Below are 20,844 nucleotides of genomic sequence, written 5' to 3' on the forward strand. Positions count from 1 at the left end.
CTGCAGGTTCGTCCGGCCTGAAATACACACTTGGGAGCTCCTCCTCTTCAAGGAGAAAATAAATGAAAAGCTTACACACACACGGATCTGTATTTACGTATCTATTCACACACAGTCACACATATACCTAGTGTACACACAGTTATAGGCATGAGCTGAATCGTGTGTTCCTGGAGTTTAAAAATTTATTGTTGGGGGGGCACCTGGGTGGCTCAGTCCCGTAAGCGTCTGACACCTGATTTCGGCTCAGGTCCCGATCTTACCGTTCGTGGAATCCGGCCCCAGGTAGGGCTCTGTGCTGACAGCGCAGAAGCTGCTTGGGATTCTCTCCCTCTCTCTCTGCCCCTCCCCCTCTCAGGGCCCCTCCCCCTCTCTGCCCCCCCTCCCCTCTCGCGCTTGCATCCTCTCTCTCTCTCTCTCTCAAAATAGATACAGAAACTTAAATTTTTTTTACTGTGGAAGCCCTAGTCCCCAGCACCCTGGCTGTGATCTCACTTGGAAATAGGGTCTTCACAAAGGTGATCAAGTTGAGATGAGGTCATCAGGGTGGGCCCTGACCCAGTGTGACTGGTGTCCTTAAAAGCAAAGGAGATTGGGACGCAGACACGCACAGACAGTCTATAGCGCTGTTTTGGTGGCCGAAGCATGTGTATGTGCGTGTGTATGTGTATATACATGTGTACATATATGCACGTGTGCACGCACATTACACTTTCATATATTTCTACACTTTCATGTGCTCACATTTTATGTTTTATCTTCTGTACAACTGTTACACATTTTCAAAAACACGTGACTATGTGCAGGCACTTCTGGGGTCCCCCCACCGCCCAGGGCCGGGAAGGGCTGATGGGGGTAGGCCCCTAAGCTGCCTCTCAGCCAGCATCAGCACCCCTGCCCCTGACCTGACGGCGGGAGCCCCACGCCCTCCCCGCCCCTCTGTAAACACCCTAAACCCCCCGGCACCCAGGTCTTCCTCTGAGAGGCCCTCCCCCTCCAAGCCACGACACTGGGCACCTCTCAGCACACGTGCCTCCCACAGGGGAGCCCCCCGGGGAGAGTGTGCAGCCCAACTCAGGGAGGGTGAATCCAGCCCCCGGGGACCAAGGACGAGGGTCCCTCCAGGAAGGCTGGGGGGGCGAGATTCCCAGCCCACAGGTGTTTCAGACCCTCTTTCTTGGAGTGGAGCACTCCCTCACCTGGCTCCCAGGGGGCCGGGCGGTGGAATCCACCCATCCCGCTGTGAACACGGTGCTCCCGTGAGGCCAAGGACTCCCCCGGGCCTTCCCTCCTCCCCACCCCTTTGCACAGGTAGGCAGGACAGTGGGGGGAGGGTGCCTGAGGGCAGCTGCCAGGTAGGGGAGTTCTGTTGCTTCTTTGAAAGCACAGGCAGAAAACTCTGGGCCGATCATTCGGTCTTAAGCGTGCGGGAGCCTCAACACTAAGCAAACTCCACCCCCTGGCACTTGGTTACCCGTCCACCCGCCCCCCTTTCCCTTCCCCCCCTCCTGCCCGTGACACTGTGGTTTGAGGAGCCGCTGGGTTCTTGGTTGCTGCGGGAGTTCGCGGGGCTGCCGGAACTAGAGACCACACACTGGGGGGCCCAGAACAGCAGAAGTTTCCCCTCTCACTTTCTGGAGGCCGGGTCCGGAATCCAGGAGTCGGCAGGACGGTGCTCCCTCCGGAGCCTCCCCGCCACCCTCCTAGCTGCTGGCGTGGCCGTCAGTCCTGGCCCTCCGGGGCTCACAGCTGCACCGCTCGAGTCCGCCTCTCCCCTCCTGTGTCTGCATCCAAGTGTCCCTCTTCCTGCAGACACACGGGTCACGTTGGCTTAAGGCCCACCCTGATCACCTCTTCTCAGCTGATTACGTCTGTGAAGACCGCTTCCAAATGAAGTCACAGTCACAGGTCCTGGGGATTAGGACTTCAACATCACGTTTGAGGGGACACGGGTGCAGGCCACAGAACCCACTCGTTCAGCAGATACGGATTTAGGAGGAGCCGCGAGGTGGCTTGAAGATCAGGCTAAGCTTCCACGAACAGAACACGGACCCGCCGCCAGAACCGGTCTGCGGAAGGGATCTGCCGCCTCGCCTCCACCGAGCCCAGAACTGCGGTGTCCAGCAGCGGCAGGAAGCAGACCCCGGGGGAAGGGGGAGCTCCGAATGAATTCTGAGCGGGAAGGAAGCCGGGACTCACAATGTGGGAGCCATCAAAGACACTGGACAGCCACGGTGACGGATGTCCCCCCCAGCCACTAACCCCACTCTCTTCTCTTTTACTATGCTGCAGGAGTGTTGTCATGTGACACAGTTCTGGCCAGTGACGTAGCCAGAAGCCTACCGGGGAGCATCTGGGAACTGTTTCCATGATAAAAGAGACAGACATCTCTGTCACTATCCTTTTCCACCTTCCTCCAGCCTGGAACATGGAGGTGGCGTCTGGAGCTATGGCACCCCTCTGTGACCATGAGGAAAAGGCCAACAGGATTACAGAGATAGTTCACCTGTGGGCTGCTGAACTCACAGAAACCTTCCTGCTTCCAGGTTTCCCGTTATGGGAGAAAAACAAAGCCCCAATGGTTCAAATGACTGCACTTGTCAGTATTTCTGCTACTTGAAGCCAAAAATGCATCAATTCATACAGCAGTGATCCATTCATCCGACCATCCCTCCATCCAAGCTAAGGTTAAGAAAGCTTTTTTTTTTTTTTTTCCAATTTATTTTTGAGAGAGAGAGAGAAGCAGAGAACAAGCGGGGCAAGGGCAGAGAGAGAGAGAGAGAGAGAGAGAGAGAGAGAGAGAGAGAGAGAGAGAGAGAGAGAAGCAGAGCTCCGGATCTCAGCCTCTGCAGACGGGGTGGGAATTCTCCATTCCACGGCTGGCTCCAAACCTTTCCTCCACCTGATCTGCACGCCACCCGGCTGCGTGCGCGTCGTCCCGCCCGGCCGGGGCCCGGCCAGGGGCAAGACCAGGATCGTCCTCCCAAACCCGGGCCCAGCCGGGCCGCGGAGAGTCCCCACCGAGAGGTTTGCAGGCGCTCGGCAGGAAAGGCAGGCTGCCTTGGGCAGCGCGGAGGATCGGACCCTGAGCACCCCTGGCCCTCCCACCCAGCGCCAGCAAGGCCCAGGCCCCGCGGCGGCCACCCGTCTGCAGGGCTGCGGCCGCCCGGGAGAAGCCGGAGGGCTCGGCAGGGGCTGAGGCCTGAACACAGCCAGCCGGTAGCCGTGCGCGGGTGCGCGCTCTGCGTCTCTCCCCAGGCGCCCGGGGCCCCTCGGCCAGGTCCCGCCGGCGCAGCGAGGACGACCCGGGGTCCCCGTCCCCCTGCCCACGCGTCCGGCGTCGTCCCCGCGCGCTCCGTCCTCCGCGAGCGCACCCGTCGGCGGACTCAGCCCCGCGCAGCGCCGCCGGGCGGAACCCGAGGCCCAGCGGCTCGCGTTTCCCGGGGGACTTCCGGGAGCGCCGGCGCGCCGTCCCACGTGACGGGGGAGCGCGCGGGAGGCGGGGCGAGCATGCGCGGTCCGGCCGGCACTTCCGGGCGGGCTGGGGGCTGCGGGCCGAGGGTCGAGTCCTCCGTGTCGGTGGCTCTGCGCCCCGCGCCCCTCGGCCGCTCTCCTCGCCACCCGCCAGCTCGGGGGGGGCGGGGCGTGACGATTGTCCCCTCGAGAACCTCCCCGGGCGGCATCAAAGACCGGCGGCCGGTGGGAATAGAGTGAGGAGGAGGCGTGTAACCTGGGACCGGAGGGGCGAGGAGCGGGAGTCCCGGCCTCTCGGACCCCGGACCCCCCGGTGCCCCCGGGCCTCTGGCTGGGGCCCCAGACCTCCGGCCGCCCCTCACCAGGCTGGGCAGGAAAGCACACAGCGCGCTGTGGGACGTGGTCCGCGGCTGGTGACCCCAAACCTTAGAAAAGGCCCAGGACAGGGTGCTGGGAGGCGAGGTCGGAGGGAAAGAAGGGGCAGGATGTCCTTGCGGGCGGGACGAGGAGCGCACACCCGCGGGGATTCCACACCCGCATCTGATCTCAGGGGTGCCTCGGAAGACCGCCGCGGTATCTGTGGACCGCGATTGTGATTTGGACTAGGGTGTTGCCAGTGGGGGCGGACAGGCCCAAGATAGGTTGTGCAGACAGGAGCCCAGAACTTTCTGTGGAACCTGGGGAGTAAGAAGAAGGAGCTCCCAGGCTCCCAGCTTGAAGGACGAGCTCATCGGGGCTCTCCTTTGCTGGAAGGGGGGCAGCTGGGAGAGAACCGGTTTGTGGGGGGATCCGGGTTTCATCCCGTGCTCCTGGAAGGCACGCAGGAGGCGTGTGTAGGCGTCGCATCTGTGACTGGACGCAGAGGGGAGCTGGTGGCAGGCAATGCCCGCTCAGGGGGCACCAACAGGAGATGGCATCTGTCGAAACGGAAAGGGCCAGGCTCCCTAAGGAACCGGCGCTGATGGAGAAGCCCGGCGGGGGGCCGAGTGCCGGCGTGTTCGGAGATGGAGGTGGACGAAGCCAGTGGGGTAGAAAGGAGCTGGGAGAGCAGCGAGTGAGGCGGGGAGTGGTTAGCGGAGCGAGATGCTGTTGAGACGGAGGAGGCCACGTGACGGGAAGGCAGCGTGGAGGTGGCTGGTTTCGGGAGCAGTGCGGGGGGAGTCGTGGGGAAGGGGCTGTATTGGCGGGGGTTGCGGAGTAAACAGCTTTTCCCTCTGAACTAGAGGAACCGGTTCTAGAGTTCACCTGAAACACGAACAAGCAAAAATAGTAAAGGAAAAAAGCCCAAACTGAAAAGGCAGGAATGAGCAGCTACCCTGCTGCAGAATCGTGCAGCAGCCTTTTTGGGTGACACTGGGGACAAAGAATATCCGCATTACAGGAACATTGGAGAATACCCAAGAAACGAGTCCTAGTGGGAGCCCAAAGGCAGGGACAAACGGGGTGGGAGGGGGCACGAGCCAGAGGGAGCAGGTCCACTGTGTCCGTTTTAATGCCAGAATGAAGATGAAAACGCAACACTTCGGGAAGGAAGGAAGGAAACCGCACACAGAATTAAGCCGTCCGTGAGAAGGAGCAGAGGAGGGAGGGGTGAGGGGTAAAGGGCGGGGTTTCAGGTGGAACCTAATTCACGTAGGTTGGCAACTAATGCCCAGTAACCCGATCCAAAATAAAGCCAGGTCTCCCCACCTCTCCCCGTCCTGCAGGGAACAAGTCCCCTCCCCATGAGGGACCAGAATTCCCGAGTTACCGATTATTCTCTTCAACATCTTTCCAAGAATATCTTGTTAACCGTGCAAACGAATATTCACATGCTTACAATTTCCGCTCTCCGTGGCGGGAGGGTGACACGCTGCCACCCGTGTGCTCTGTGACTCCCACTTGGTGGGGGCTTCCGGAGGCCGTGCGGTGCCACGCAGGCACCTTTGTGGCCGTGGTGTCCCGTTTAATACCGCGGCTTGGCGGGTCCCCTGCCGACAGTGCTCGAGCCTTCAGCGATGCCCGGCCGGGTGGAACAGCGCTCCGCCACCCGGCCTCGCGCGCCGTTCTGCACACGTCCGAGCTTATCTGACGACAGATCCCCAGAACTCCGGGGTCGAAGCGCTCGCGTCGCCGTGATGGCAGCAGCTCCGAACTCGCCCTGGAATCAGGTGTTGGCCGACTTCGCGCCTGCCAGGCGTCTGTCACAGCGCCGCTGCCCCGCGGCCCCACCAGGGACCGAGGTGACGGAGCCGTCGTCATCGCCAGTCTGATGCCAAACGGTGTCTCTAAGCATTGGGTTTGGTTTTAACTTTTTTAAATATTTGTTTATTTTTGAGAGAAGGACAAGAGTGTGAGTTGGGGAGGGACAGAGAGAGGGAGGCACAGAATCCGAGACAGGCTCCAGACTCTGAGCCGTCGGCACACAGCCCCACGGGGGGCTTGAACCCCGGAACTGTGCGATCATGACCTGAGCTGAAGTCGGACACTTAACCGACTGGGCCACTAGGCGCCCCTAGTGTTTCTAAGCATTTTGTTAAGGCAAGTGTCAAATATGCAAGTTTTTTAAAAGAATATTTATTTTTTGAGAGAGAGAGACAGAGACAGAGCGTGAGCAGGGAGGGGGCAGAGAGAGAGAGACACACACACACAGAATCCGAAGCAGGCTCCGGGCTCTGAGCCGTCAGCACACAGCCCGATGCAGGGCTTGAACCCACGAACCCTGGGATCGTGACTTGAGCTGAAGTCGGAGCCTTCACGGGCCGAGCCCCCGGGGCGCCTCGCGCATGCAAGTGTTTGAGGTACAGTAAACCCCCTGCCTGTGTCATCGGTCTCAACAGCTGCCCTCTTCCCGCTTTCTAGCTGCTTCTACGCCTCTGTTCTTGCCCTTTTGCAACTATTTTTATCATTTTTTTTTCAACGTTTATTTATTTTTTTTGGGACAGAGAGAGACAGAGCATGAACGGGGGAGGGGCAGAGAGAGAGGGAGACACAGAATCGGAAACAGGCTCCAGGCTCCGAGCCATCAGCCCAGAGCCTGACGCGGGGCTCGAACTCCGGGACCGCGAGATCGTGACCTGGCTGAAGTCGGACGCTTAACCGACTGCGCCACCCAGGCGCCCCTTTTATCATTTTTTTAAACGTGCACGCTTCAGAACGCGCCAGTCTTCACTGTAAACCTTACCCACTCTGACAGCTACGTAGCACTCCGCCCTATAAAACTCAAGAACGGCCCGTCACCCCAGAAAAGTTCGCAGGTGCCCCCGGCCGATGCTCGTCCCCCCCACGGAGGCTAAAGTCTGGTTGCTCTGCTGGACGTGACTTCGCTCTAGAAACTCACGCCAAGGAGACTGTACGGCAGCTGCCCTTCCTGCCCGCCTTCTCAGAACAGGGACACTGGCCCACGCCGTGGTGGCCTGCCAGCCACCCCTCCTCATTGCTACGTGCTGTCCCGCGGGGAGAGGACCGTGCAAGTGGTGTGCCCGGTCTGTGGGGGATGGGCTTTCGGGCGGCTTCTGGCCTTTGGTGCTGCGAACACTTGAGGAAGGTCCCTCTGGGGGACACGCGTTTCATTCCCACTGGATGGTCCCCACGGCAGAAGTGCCGGGTCAAGCGGCAGGTGCACGGCTGACTTCCTGAGGGGCTGGCCCTCCCCTGCCGAGGGGCCGGCTGCCCCCCCCGCCCCCCCCCCTCCCCGGGGCTGGTGTCGCCTTCGGGCTGCGGACAGGCGCGTTCTGGGATCTCGCCGTGGTTTCCATCGACACCCCCGCCCCGTGATGAGTGGCGCTGAGCACCCTTCCGCGAACGTGCTAAGTTCTTTCGAGAAATGTCTGCCCGGCCCGCCGCCGCACACACCTCCCGGCCGCACTGGGCGCTTCTCGTGTGGACACCTGTCCGCGTGCTGCCGCCTGCCTCGCCCCCCGGCGCCTTCAAGTCGTCTTCTGAAACGCGGATGCTCGTGTCCAGAATGTCTCGTCCTCTGTGGTGGCCTCACTGGCCCCTGGTTCTGCAGTCCCTTTTTTTTTTTTTTAATGTTAATTTATTTATTTTGAGAGAGGGAGAGAGAGAGAACATGGGTGGCGGAGGGGCAGAGAGTGAGAGACAGAATCCCAAGCAGGCTCTGGGCTGTCAGCCCAGAGCCCCACGGGGGGCTCGACCCCACGACCCGTGAGACCGTGACCTGAGCCGAGTTGAAGAGTCGGACGCTCCACCGACTGAGCCCCCCGGGCCCCCCTGCAGCCCTTTCAGGACGCTGTCGGAACGGGGTCAGCAGCCCTCCCGAGCCTCCCCTCTGCGGGCTGTGCGGTGAGGGGAGGGCTACGTGCATCCGGGCTTGCCAAGGACCAGGACAGAAGGAGACAGGCAGAGACTCCCGGTGAGGACCGGGGAGCTGGAGGAAGGCGGGGGCAGACGGTGAGGAGGTGGCCACGGCGGTGGTCCGCGTCGCAGAAGCTGCTTGGTCGGACGGGGACGCGGCTGGTGCTGTGCTGGGGGATCTGGACTCGAGGTTCCGGAGGGGGCACTGCTGTTGGGCAAGCGGGGGCGCGGGGGCAGGGGGAGAGGCCGCCGAGCACAGCGAAGGGTGCTGGATGTGTTTGGCCGCAGGCCGTTGGACGCCGAAAGCCTTGGCCTCAGAGACGGGACGCGGAGCCGGAGCGGCGTGAGCCCTCTGTGAACACAGGGACCTTGGGTGCGGAGCGCCGCAGAGAGAGGGTGGGGTCTTGGGTGAGGCAGGGCGGGGGGCACAGACGCCCCCGCCTCCCTTCCTGGCCCTGGCCGGGGGGGGGGGCGCAGATGGAAGAAACTGGGTGTACCTGACATTCTGCAGGGGACAGAGTCTGGAGAACAGCCGGCTGGGCCGAGGGGCCGAGGGGCCGAGCCCTGGGCCGCAGCTGGCGCGGGGTGAGGCTCAGGTGTGCAGGCTGTGGACAGGGCGGGGTCCTCCCTGAGCTGAGGCCCCGAAAGCCAGGCAGAGGCAGGCAGCTGTGCCCCACGGCCCGTGGGCAGGGCGGGGTCAGAGCCCGTGGGGTGCCCGGCACATGGGAGGACAGAACGGGACCTCGCCAAACCTACGGGAGCACAGCAGCGGCTCCCTCAGACGGGGCCTCCGCACTCTTCTGGAACACCGCTGGCTAGGGGTTGGATTGCGTCTCTCCGAAATGCCTCTCCAAAAACCCGAACGCCCGGCCCCTCAGAAGATGACGGTATTTGGAAATGGGCTCTTTACAAAGGCGTTCAGGTTACAACGAGGTTCCCGGGGTGACCCCAGAGCAATGGTACCGGTGCCCTTCGAAGAGGAGGCCATCAGGACACAGGCACGCACAGAGGGGTGGCCTCGTGAGGGCACGGGGAGAGGACGCATCTACACGCCCGGGGCAGAGGCCTCGAGAGCCACCGGCCCTGTGACAACTGATCTCACACTTCCAGTCCCCAGAACTCCGAGGAGATAAACGAGTGCCGTGGGAGCCGCCCGGTGCGCGCTGCTCTGTCCTGGTGGCCTGAGCTCGCCATGCAGCGGCGGACAAGCCAGCGACAGGAAGGCACGGCTGGGTCTCTGCACACAGGCTTTTGTTCAAATTGCTGGAAACGTCATTTGGTCCCGATCAGGGAGGTGAGTCCCTGCCCGCCCCCCCCCCGAGATTTCCGGGGATGCCCAGATCCACTGACGTCTCTGCAGGGCCAGCTGCCAGGCAGGCTGGGGCTGGGCTGGGTGGGCGCCTGGGCGCCGTGAGCCCGGCTGGTCTGCTCCCGGAGCTGCCTCCCGCCCGCCTGCCCGCCTCGGGCCCGGAGCAGATCAGCTCCCAGGCCCGCAGCCTGGAGCCGCCCCAGGCCCCAGACGGCTGTCCCCATCTTCCTCCCACGGCCCGGGGGCTCCGCCAGGGACAGCTGCAGGGGCACGCAGCAGGGAGGGTGAGGGCCGGGGGCGGGTGGCTCCGTGACAAGGCTCGGGGCCCACGGCGCCGGTCCCCAAACCGCAAACTGCTGTCACCTGCAACCCGGCACGGCTCGGCCGGCTCTGCGGTGCCCTCTGTCCTGGGCGCCTTCTGACCCGGGCACCGCCCCGGGGAGGCGGCCCGCACTTGGTGGCCGCTGCCCGTGCGCCTGCCGGGCCTGACCTCCTTTCCCCTCCAAAGCTGTGCGCCCCGCCCTTGCTCCCGTTGTGCACTGAGCAGCCGGGCAGAAGAGCCCTGGGGACAAGGATGAGGGCCGGTGGCCCTGCCCGGAAGGACTCTGACAGGCTGCCGTGGGGGAGGTCAGGTGGGGTGGTCGGGAGATGCACAGACCCGTTCTGCCCTGAGTACGGACAGAGGGGGTGCGGCGGGACCCGGGGAACAGCCCGGAAGTGAGGGCTGCAGGGAAAGGAGGGACAGGGACCGGAGCTCGCCCCCGTCTCCTACAGGTCGCCAGCGTGCAGATGGCCAGCACTGCGCCCTCCACTTGCGAGTTGGTCCAGACTTCAGGGGTCCGTTTCTGTGGGGATCTGCTGGAGGTGACGATGCAGGAGGAGCTGGAGGTGGAGGTGCCAGACCCTTCCACGTGCCTCGGTTTACCATCCAGCCAGTGGGTCGGGCTGGGTGGCTCCAGCCTGCGAGGAACGGAGCTGGCAGCCTGGGTGACAGACCGGGCAGCGGGCTGGGTGTGGACACAGCTTGGCAGCGCTGGGCCGGCGGGAAGGACCCTGGAAGCCCGGGCCCTGGTCGGCCCCTCCCCCCCCCCCCACCCCCCCCCCCCGCCTGGTTAGCATGGCAACAGCCTCCTCCCTGGTTCTGAGAGGGCCGCTGAGTCACGGGCCCAACTGGGAACATGACAGGGTCCCCCTGCAGGACAGTGGCTCCGGCCCAGGAGGAAGGCTCAGTGGGAGGCAGGCTGCGTGGGGGAGGGGAGGCACCAGGCACCACCTCCGAGAAGCGACGAGCTGCGGTTGGGACCGGGACGGGTCGGGCCTCAAAGTCTAGCCACAAACACAGCAGGCTTTTCAGCACCAGCTCAGCTGAGCACCACCTCTGGGGACCCCTTGGTCCCTGCCCTGCCCCTGGGTCTGCCTGCTTCCGCTCTTCCCGAAGGACACTTTGGCCAGAGCGAGGCTTGGCCTGCACGTGAGGCCGCGTGCTCCTCTGCCCCGGGCGCAGGGACGTGCTGAGAGCCTCCAGCTTCCTGCTCCCACGCGAGGGCCGGGCAAGGGCTGGGGCACCCACCCGAGCCCACCTGCCAGCTCTGATCTGGCTCAGGGCTCCAGAGCCCCCCCTTCCCCCCCACCCCTGGGGCCAGGCCCACCAGCACTGCCCAGATCCAGGCCTCTGAGGGCCCAGCCCCACCCTGAGGGAGGTGGGAGGCACCGGAGTTACGGTGGGAGGACAGAGGGCAAAGGGCATGTGGGGGGGCACACGGGAGTTGGGGTGGCCTCTGAAAGGCGGGTGGACGGGAGGACCCAAGACCAGAGCGTCGGGAGGAGCCTCAGAGCCAAGCTCCAGGGCCCGTGGCTGCCCAGCAGGGGCCCCCTTTGACACCCCCTCCCCCCGAAGAAGTTTGAGGCCTCTGACCGGGTCCCAGGCTGCATCCTGTTCCCCTCACTCAGGGCAGTGGAGGCGACCCACCCACAGCCCTGCCCTGGCCCACGCCCCCCCACGGGGCACAGCAGGTGATGCCACCTGAGACAGGCCCCCCCGAGTGGCCACTGCCCACCGGGACCCTCCCCCGCCCCCCCCAGACCAGCAGCGCCCGCACCTCACACACACACCCGGGGACGCGCACACCCCGGTCCCCAGGAATAATCCTGCCCATCTCCACCTGGGGCGGACTTTATTACCACGGTCATCATCAAGACGATCATGTGAACACAGGAAGACAGCGCCGGTTTCCAGAATGTCGTGGCAGGCGGGTGCGTGCAAAGGAAACCTCCCGCCAAACGCTAAGCACAAACAACTGTCCTCTGGGTCACCGGGAGCCGTCACCCCAGGGGCAGAGCAGCACGAGGCCGTGAGGAGGAGGCTGGACCAGCCCGCGAGGACCCCACCCGGCAGGCTCCCCTCGAACTGCACCTGCTCGCGCCTCTAATACACGTTCCCACACAATCAGGGCGTTAAATATATAGAGATTTCGTCGGAACTGCGTTGGTTAACCAATAAACTCACCACCTCTCTCTACATTAACTTCACAGTAACTTTGCAGAAGACGATGAATCCAGTGTTGAGAACTCAGGGGAGGAAAGTAAGTTTCTTCCTCGTGGAAACCCCTGGGGAGAACCCAGTCTCCCTGCTGCCCACTGGGCTGTGGGCGTGGCTTGGGGACACACACACACACACACACACACACACACACACACGGAACCCTGACTCGGTACAGGACACCGAGTGTGAGGTGCCACCAGCCCTTCCGGGATACTCACAAGCAGGGGGTCCCCTTCCCCCAGCTCTCTCTCAGTCTGCAGCCAGTCCAGGGCCTCTGAACCCCAAGCACCAATGGGGAGGGGGCCCCCCCGCACTGCACGGTGGGCGGCCCACACACCAGGAGAGCCGGGAGCCTGTGAGGGGAGACGGCCCCTTCGGTCCACCTGCTGTGAAGGTCACCGGTCATTTCACTCCAGACCAGACAGATGAATAAATAGGACATCAAGTGTTGCCAGGAGACGGGAGAATAACTTAAACTTGGCTGGACTCTGTCCTCAGTGCCTCCAGTCGGTGGGAACCCGGAGTCCCGGGGTCTGCCACCTCCAGGGCCCCCGGGAGCTGTGGCAGGCCTCCCTCTGGCCTCTCTCCTTGCCGTCAGCGAGGACATTCCGGCAGCAAGATTTGCTGAGTGAGTAGGCGGGCTAGGCGGGGTGACCCCCTCCAAACGCACACTCAGAGGTCTGCCCATTCTGGGAGCTGTGGACACAGTGGGGGCTGTGACCCCGGCCCATCAGGGGCTTGCCCCCCGACCCCGTGCCCTCTCTGTCCGATGGCAGCTTTCGCCCAGGCCCCGCTGGAGGGAAGGGAAGGCCCGCAAACACTGCCCCCCGATCAGAGAGAGCAGCTTCGGGCCCCCAGATCACGGCTCTGGAAATGACCGGCAGCTCCAGGGAGACCCTGAGCAGGCAGTGACCTCAGGGCGACGCCCACAGCAGCCCAGGGGCAACCTGCGGCCACGCCGGTGGGCGGCTCCCTTGCCAGGCCCTTCCCGGCCCCACCCGAGGGATGCGCAGAGGCACCCTGGACCCTGTGCTCAGGCAGGGAGGAGCACGGCCCATCGCCCACGGGAAGACAGCTGGCAGCCTCAGGGAGGCTCCTTCTGCGTCTAAAGAGAATCATTTCCAAGTTCCCATTCCCTCCCTCCGCCGGAGTTCCGGTGTGGTCGGGATCACGAGCTCCGGGGACGCACCTCCCACCCCGGCACCGGGAACCCCGGAGCCACTCAGCTCTGGCAGGTTCTGCAGAACCCTGATTTCCCCTGCCCGCGCTCCCTGTGCCCGGGGCCTCCCGAAGAAGCTCCCACTGCCACCCGCCGGGGCGGCCTGTTCCGTCCAAGTGCCCTTTCTGGGACACGCTGACAGCTTCTGACGCGCTTTGGGACACGCTGACAGTCCCTTTTTGGGACACGCTCTGCCAGTGCGCCAGTGCGGGTGGTCAGGAGAGCCCTCGGAGGGGGACGCACGTGCCTCCTGGAGCCAAGGAGCCTGGGCCGGAGCTCGGGGCAAAGGAGACACTGGCCGGAGGGGGAAGGAGGGCAAGACGGTGTTTAAGATCAGGGCACGGGCTGGGGGCAGACGTGAGTCGGAGGAAGGGAGCAGGGGCCGGGCGTGGAAGACGGCTGCCCGAGCCACCCTGAGTCACCCCCAGTCTGAGGTCCCCGCCAGGGGCAGCAGCGGTCTTCCACCGCTGGGAGCTCTGACCCCGGGGCTCCCCCCAGCCCCGCCGCGGCTCCACCCCAGTGTCCCAGCCGGGAGGTCCCTCCCCTCCCTTTCCCAGCCCACCCCCACCCCCTCGCGCCGCACGGACACAAGTCACACCAGCAGGGACTTGACCAGCCCACAGTGGAATTTTCGGACGTGGCGGTAGAGGTCCCCCGACTGCGTGAAGCGGCGCTCGCACCAGCGGCAGGCGTGCGGCTTCTCGCGCGTGTGCACCACCGCGTGGCGGCTCAGGTTGTGCGAGTACTGGAAGCTCTTGCCGCACTGCGCGCACGTGTAGGGCTTCTCGCCCGAGTGGGTCCGCTCGTGCCTCTTCAGCGTGTACGTGCACGAGAAGGTCTTCGCGCAGAGCGGGCAGGTGGGCACCGTGCCGTCGGGCGAGAGGCGCGCCCGGCCGCCGTCCCGCTCCCGGAAGTGGGCGCTCAGGTGCAGCTGCAGCACGTGGGCCCCGGGGAACGGCTTGCCGCACAGCGGGCACACGCACGGGCGCGCGCCGGGGCCCAGCTCGTCCCCGCGGGCCCCCAGCTCCGCATCCGGCTCCGGCTCCGGCTCCGGCTCCGGCTCGCGGCCGCCCGCCGACGGCTCGGCCGCAGGGGCGCAGGGTGGCTGCGGGGGGCCGTGGGCGCCGCCGTCCCGTTCCGACGGCGAGTCCCGCGAGCCCCGCACTGGTGGCTGCGCGCCGTGTTGCATCTGGACGCGGGGGGCTGTGTGAAGGACGCGCGGTGCGTGCGCTGGCTCCCGCCTGCGGCCCGGCTTCAGCGACAGGTCCAGGGCCCGCTCGGCGTCTCCCGGGGCCTGCCAGGGAGGGGGCCCCGGGGCTCGCGGGGGGAGCGCGCGGAGCCCAGAGCGGGGCGGCCCGGTCTTCTCCGGGGCCCGGGCGGGCTGGGTGCGCGGCGGCGGCGGCCCGAGCGGCTCTGCCCGGGCGGCGGGGGGCCCCCGGGGCAGCGCGCGGCCCCTGTCCCTCAGCCTGCCCTTGCAGACCTTGACGACGTCGTACATGTGCAGGTAGCTGGCGGCGGCCAGCACGTCCTCCACCGGCAGGCTGCGCAGGTCCAGGCGGCCCCCGTACATGAAGTCCAGCAGGCGGCCGAAGGCGGGCGCCGTGACCACGTCGCCGTTGAGCCGCACGGCGTCGCGGCCGCCCGCGGGCCGGTCCCTGTAGAAGAGATGGAAGTAGACGCTGCAGGCGGCCAGCACGGCGCGGTGGGCCGGGAAGCGCGCGGCGCCCACCAGCACGGTGCAGTCGCACAGGAAGCCCTGCTCCCGCTGCTGCCGCAGGCGGCCCAGCAGCCGCGCGCCGTGCTCCGGGAACTCCATGCGGCCGCCGGCCTCGGCGGGCGCGGACGGGGCGCCCCCGCGCGCCCCCGCACCTGCCCCGGGCGGGACCGGCTCGCCCGCGAGTGAAACAGAAGCCGCCGGCCGCGGGGCGGGTCTCGGGGCGCGAACCTGCGCGCGTCCCCGCCGGGCCGCCCCCCCCCCCCGAACTTCTCCGCGGGGCGCCGCGTCCCCCGACGCCCGCGTCCCCGCCCGCCGCCCGGCCCTCCGCCGCCGCCGCCGCCGCCGCCGCCGCCGCCGCGGGCCCCATTTATGGCAGCGCGGCCGTGGGGAGCGGGCCGGCGGGCGGGGCGGGCGGAGCCGGCGCCCGCCCCCCGCGCTCACCTCCGCCGCCCCGCGCCGCTCTCCGGCCGCCGCCCGCGCCGCGCGCCCTCCCCGGTGCGGCCCCGGTGCGCGGGGCTCCGGGCGGCGTGCCCCGGCGGGGAGGGCGCCGGGCGGGGCGCGCTCCAACTTGGCCGGCCAGGCAGCGGCCGCCGTCGCCCCGCCCCGGAGAGAGCGAAACTCGGGGCGGGGGCTGGAGGGGGCGGGCCGAGGCGACTTCCCGGAGCGGCGGAACCGCTGAGGTCACCCTCGCCGCCCCTTCCCGGCCCGCCCCGCCTCGCCCAGCCGGGCCCCCGGCGCGCCGCCAGCTGGGGCACCGGGGTGGGAGGGGATGAGGGGCGCGGCGGGGGAGGGGGCTCTCTCGCGATATTTGCCGCCTACGCCTCCGTGTCCCCAATCCTCTCCCCCCCCCCGGCGGGGTCCCCACTGCGCCCCTCGGCTGAGGAACCCCTTCCGAAGACCGGATCCCCTCCGGCCCCGCGTGGGGCTGTCACCCGAGGGCGCACCTCGCGGGGCGCTGGCCCTGGGACGAAGCAGGGGACACGCGGAGGGGGTCGTAAATTTTGAAAAGATGACACCCCTTCTTCGTGGAAAGCCTCTTTCTGAGGTTGCAGTGAATTTGGCTGGTACCCTCTTCCGAACACTCAAGCAGGACCTCGACCGCGGAGTCCGGGACGGGGGGGGGGGGCGGGGCGGGGGCAGGCGGGGGGGTCCCACCCTCTCAGCGGAGCTCGGTACAACCCGTGCTGGGGGTCCGGAGCCCCGAGCTGGGTGTCCCAGAGCCTCACGGACAGGGCGCGCCTCCGCAGACACGGTGGATAGGGCCACAAACGCCTCGTCGGAGGGAGGGAGGCCCAGGCGCCCCAGAGTCCAGAGGAAAAGTGTTTAGGGACGGGGAGACCCTGTGGAGGGGAGGAGTTGGCATCCCGGGGGCCCGGTGCAAGAGCAGCCCCTCCGGCCTCTGGGAGACGGAAGTCGCCTGAGTGCAACAGAGCGATGCGGGCGCCTGGGAGGCTTGGTGGGTTAAAGCCTCCGACTTTGGCTCGGGTCATGATCTCACAACCTGTGAGTTCGAGCCCCGCGTTAGAGCCGTCTGCTAGGAGCCCGGAGCCTGCTTGGGATTCTGTGTCTCCCTCGCTCTCTGCCCCTCCTCCTCCCCCATTCACGCGCTGTCTCTATCTCAAAAATAAATACAAATTAAAAATAAGTTAAAAAGAAATCGAAAGCGATGATTTTGGAGCAGTTGGGGCCCCGGGGCGGGGGTGGGGGTACTGTTGGCTGGGAGTCTCCCTGGGGCAATGGTCTAAAGGGGCTGCCCTTGACGGAGCAGGATTGAGGCGCTGACCGCTGCTCGGCTCACCTTCACAGGAATCCCGTTACTTGGGCACTCGTATTATTACACCCGCTTGATGGGGGAGGTTTTGAGGTAAGGGGTTCATGGCCACACAGCAGGCATTAAGTCCCTGAACCAGGATTCGAACCTGAACAGTCTCCTGAATTCCCACCTGCACTGCCCGGCTGCCCAGGAGTGGGAGGTGGGGCTGGGGAGGAGGAGTCTCAACCAGGGGCCTGACGGGTGGGGGGCGGCTCCTGGGCCGGACTACAAAGAGGATGGGACCTCCAGCGCCAGTCGCCAGAGGCCTGTGAGATGCGAGTGAGTAGCCCCCAGGGGGGTCCTATTCAAGTCCTTAGGTTGGAGACCTGAGGACTGGGCCAGCACAGCTGGTGTCTAAAGCCTGTGGGAAGGAAGGCCACATTTTTTTTTCAAGTTTATTTATTTTTAAGTTGAGAGAGACACGCAAGCAGGGGAGGGGCGGAGAGAAGGAGAGAGAGAACCCAAGCACGCTGTGTGCCATCAGTGCTGAGCCCAACTCGGGGCTGGAACTCACAAACGGTGAGATCATGACCTGAGCTGAGATCAAGAGACGCTTAACCTACCCAGGCGCCCCAGGAAAGCCACATTTTTATTTATTTAAAAAAAAAATTTAGTGTGTTATTTATTTTTGAGACAGAGAGCATGAGTGGGGAAGCGGCCTTGAGAGAGGGAGACACAGAATCCGAAGCAGGCTCCGGGCCCCGAGCTGTCAGCACAGAGCCCGACGATGTGGGGCTCAAACCACAAAGCGTGAGATCATGACCTGAGCCGAAGTCGGACGCTCAACCGACTGAGCCACCCAGGCGCCACATTTTTATACTAAAACTTATTCATTTGCAACTCAAATCTGACTGGACATCTTGTATTTTTATTCCCCGAACCGGGCAAGGTTTGGAACCCTTGGAACCCTTGGAACCCTTGGAACCCTGAGCTCACCCCGTACTCAGCCACGGAGACTGCCCCTGGCTCCCGAGCTCCATCCACTCTGGGGGCCCCTCCTCAAGCACGCCCCCCTCCTCCTGGCACCCCCAGCCCAGGCCCCCCCAGGAGGAGGGGAATTCAAGGCAGGTCAGAGAGAACCCGGACAGGACTGCCCCTGGGGTCTTGGGCTCACAGCCTGCCTACCGCCTGCCCCCTGCCAACCTCGGGCACAGCCATTCACCTCCTTGAGCCTCAACACCGTCACCTGCAGTGTGGAGTCTTACCTACCGGCCAGGCCCACGGCAAGACCTCCCCTCCTCCCCCCCTTCTTCCCCGGCTCCTCCCCCACTCGTCTCTGCCCAGCCCCCTCCCCCCCTCCCTCCCCCTGAGAGAGGTCTCCCCTGACCACCCCGGCTAAGAGCACCCCCAGGCCATCTTCTCCTTTCTGGGCCTTAGCCTTTTCCAGAGTGCTTCCCACGTCATGTGACCACACTACCTCACGAGGCCAGGAAGTTGGCTGGGCCCGCCACAGGGGGTTCAGTAAATGTCTCTTGAATGCATGCGGTGGCTTTGAGGAATGTCCAACCGAATCCCGAGTGCTCCGTGGCGCCTACCTGTCCCGCGTTGCTTCCCCAGGTCTGGCCCCTGAGGCCACGGAGGCAGGGCTGGCCGTCCTGCTGCGGACAGCTCCCCAGCCAGGCCCGGGGGAGGCCCCGGGGCCGGCAGGGTGTCCTGCCCTGCCAGGCTGTGGGGACAAAGCGCTCCTTGGGGCCCTGACAGAGGTTGTGGGTGTAGAGAGAGGCCGAAGCAGGTTGGGACACTGCCTATGGGAGCCGGGGAGGCCAGCCCAGGCAGGGACGAGCCACGGAAGACGGGGTGTCCCCGCCGTGAGGGAGTGCAGGCCCCCTCCCCCGTACCTCTTGGGTGGGAAGGTCTGACTCAGGTCCTCCTGTCCCACCCCCCCCCCCACTCCCAGGAGACGCTGTCCCGGCTGGCCACCCCAGCCCTCGGATCCCCTCTCTGGCCTGGCGAGGTCTCGGGCACAGGGATGACAGGAGGCCACGGCAGGCGGAGACCCCTGGATGCAGCTGGCCGGGCCGCCACCTGGCCTGGGAGCCGCCCTCAGGCCCCGCCCTACAGCTGCTGCTGAGACCGGGCAGCCGGGGCGCGAGTCCTGCCGGATGGCTGGCGGCAGCAGAAGGTGACGGGGCCCGAGGCCCCTGAGCTCCGAAGGCGGCAGGCAGCCACCGTCCTCGTCCTCGGGGCTGCCACAGCAGTTTTTGTGGGGAACATCTGGCGAGGGGCTCCCCAGGGGCCCCAGCACGGGCCAGGGCTGGCTGACAGGACTGGGTCTTCATCTCTCTGGGCCGCAAGGGGGCTTCTTGGGGGCGGCAGCCCCGCCTTCCTCCGGGGGAGGGCCCCGCCTGCAGCCGGGACTGGGTGCCGCCCGAGTGGGGCTTGCTTGGGGCTCACACAGGTCTCAGGCCCTCGGCGGGCCCCAGAGCTCCGTGCAGAGCAGGGAGGGAGGCCTCCTGGAGATGGGCCGGGGGCCAATACGGCGGCGGGTTTTGGACCACCGGGACGCAGCCTCCAGGCCAAGATGCCTTTACTCAAATGGCCATCGGGCTCCAGACAGGCTTGGGGAGCCACCACATCTTCCACGAGAGGGCGCCCTCCCAGACCCCCAGGGGCTGCCTGACCCCACCCACCCTGCTCTCTTCTTGTCCTCGGCCTTCTCCGTAGCACTGCCAGCCCAAGATGGGGGTGGGCGCGGGCCCCCTTCCTGGGAGAGCGGTGGGTAGGTGGCACAGTCCCAGAGGGGCCCAGGGGCCCAGAGGGAAGGTTTGCAAGGTACGGGATGGACAGATGGGGGACATCTGGCGGTGACCCTCAGGGCAGCTGTCGGGTCCCAGGGTCCCAGAAGCATGGAAGACTGGTCCAGGCCTCCCACTCGGCCCCCTGGAGGCAAGGCCCCACCTGGGGGTTTTCAGTGAGAGCCGGAGTGCTGGGCTGGGTTGGGGAGAGGGGCACACGGGCAGTGGGGAGAGGCCAGGGTCCGGCGGTCATCTCCCCGAGGTTCGAGTATCCCCTGATCGGGGACAGTCCTTCCCTGAGGAGTATAAGTCTCTGCCTCAGCCCCAAGAAGTCCGGCAGGAGCCCCCCGTTTTGGGTGTGGACGCTTTGCTGGACGTTCGGCTGGGCTGCACCTGCCTCTGACCCGGGTGAAGCGGCTATACCTCCCAGGCTGAACCCTGACCCTGGATGAAGAACAAAAATGCCCCCCTCCCCCACAAAATACATACCAACTCCAGGAGGGTAGCTCACTAGAGTCTCCCTTTTACCAAAGGATTCCTATCAACTTGGAGACCTCGGGATGGGGGGAGGGGCAGCTGTTGGAGAAACTTGTGGCTCTAGCTGAGCACAGGGCCCAGGGAGGGGTCAGGGGTTGGAAGTCCTCTGCAGTGTCCCGGGAATCTGTAGGTGGGCGGGGTCGGTGGGGGGGGGGAGTCCCCAGTGGACTGTGGGAGCCTAGGACCCATTGATTGGGACAACAGGGAGGGCCCGGGGCCGCTCTGCTGTGACAGCCCTTCTCTGGAGTCTGACCCCCACCCAGCCCCCGACTCTGGGTGTCTGTGTCCGGCTCAGGGCAGGCGGCTCCCGCCAGGTGGATGCCCCTCCACCGGTCCCTGGCGCCGTGGTCTCCCTCTGTGGACCTGGGAAGTCTCCCGCCTGCTTTTGTAGCCAAGCCGTCAGTGTCTGTCTGCATTCCGGTCAAGGCCCTAGTGAGCCCCTCTCCAGAGATGGAGGGCCCTGCCCGGGGCCAAGGGAGTCCTTCGGCACGGGGATCGATGACCCCTGTCTCCCTAGCCTTCCCTCTCCTGTCTGCCTTCCAGCCGGCCCTCCAGGACCCCTCAAAGCTGACCCCCACCAGCCTCCCGCAAGCAGCGCCCCGCCCCCACCTGCAGGGGACCGCTAGCTTGCCGGGCTCCTCGGATCACGCCTTTTAGGGTCACCGGGGCTGCTCCCTCCCCGGCCCCCAGCTCGGAGCTGCCCACCAGGGGTGGGGGGGGGGCTGGGGGCACGTTTTGAAAGGGACACTAACCTGCCCCGCCCCCACGCCACGGAGGCAGAAGCGCGGGGTTCGTCCCGGACCGGCCCTCCCCGCGCGCTCGGGGCGGAACCGGGCCGGGAAGTGAGGGCGCGCCGGACGCGCCGGGAAACCGAGGCCGGGGAGCACGCGGCCGGGGGACAGCGGGCGGCCCGCCCCGCGCCGCGCGCTCCCGGCGCCGCGCCCTCGCCCCGGCCGCGCCGGGGGCGCCCCGGGCGGCGGAGGCGGATGTGGGCGGGCGGCCGGGCGGGGCGGCGCGGGGCGGGGAGAGGGCGGGCCGGCGGCGGCGGCGGCGGCGGCGGCGGCGGCGGCGGCGGGACCGAGCGCGGCGGGCGGGCGGCCGGCCCAGCGCAGCCAGCGCAGCAGCGCAGCCGGAGGACGCGAGCCGGCGGCCGCCACGAGCTCCGGGCCCGGCGGCGCACGAGGCCCGCCCAGCAGCGCCCG

The 20,844-nt window shown here is 66.0% G+C and overlaps 1 protein-coding gene across 1 annotated transcript; it reads right to left on the bottom strand.

Moving 5' to 3' along the window:
- Positions 1–13,407: 13,407 nt before the first annotated feature.
- ZBTB42 (zinc finger and BTB domain containing 42) lies at positions 13,408–14,656 on the bottom strand. Its single transcript, XM_047079811.1, has one exon. The coding sequence runs from the start codon at positions 14,654–14,656 to the stop codon at positions 13,433–13,435; it is 1,224 nt and encodes a 407-aa protein (XP_046935767.1). The 3' UTR covers positions 13,408–13,432.
- Between the last annotated feature and the right edge of the window lie 6,188 nt (positions 14,657–20,844).

This window comes from Lynx rufus, unplaced genomic scaffold (genome assembly GCF_022079265.1).
Source record: "Lynx rufus isolate CCGP_SWC_20201006 ecotype Redwood Valley unplaced genomic scaffold, mLynRuf1.p SCAF_17, whole genome shotgun sequence".
Taxonomy (NCBI): domain Eukaryota; kingdom Metazoa; phylum Chordata; class Mammalia; order Carnivora; family Felidae; genus Lynx; species Lynx rufus.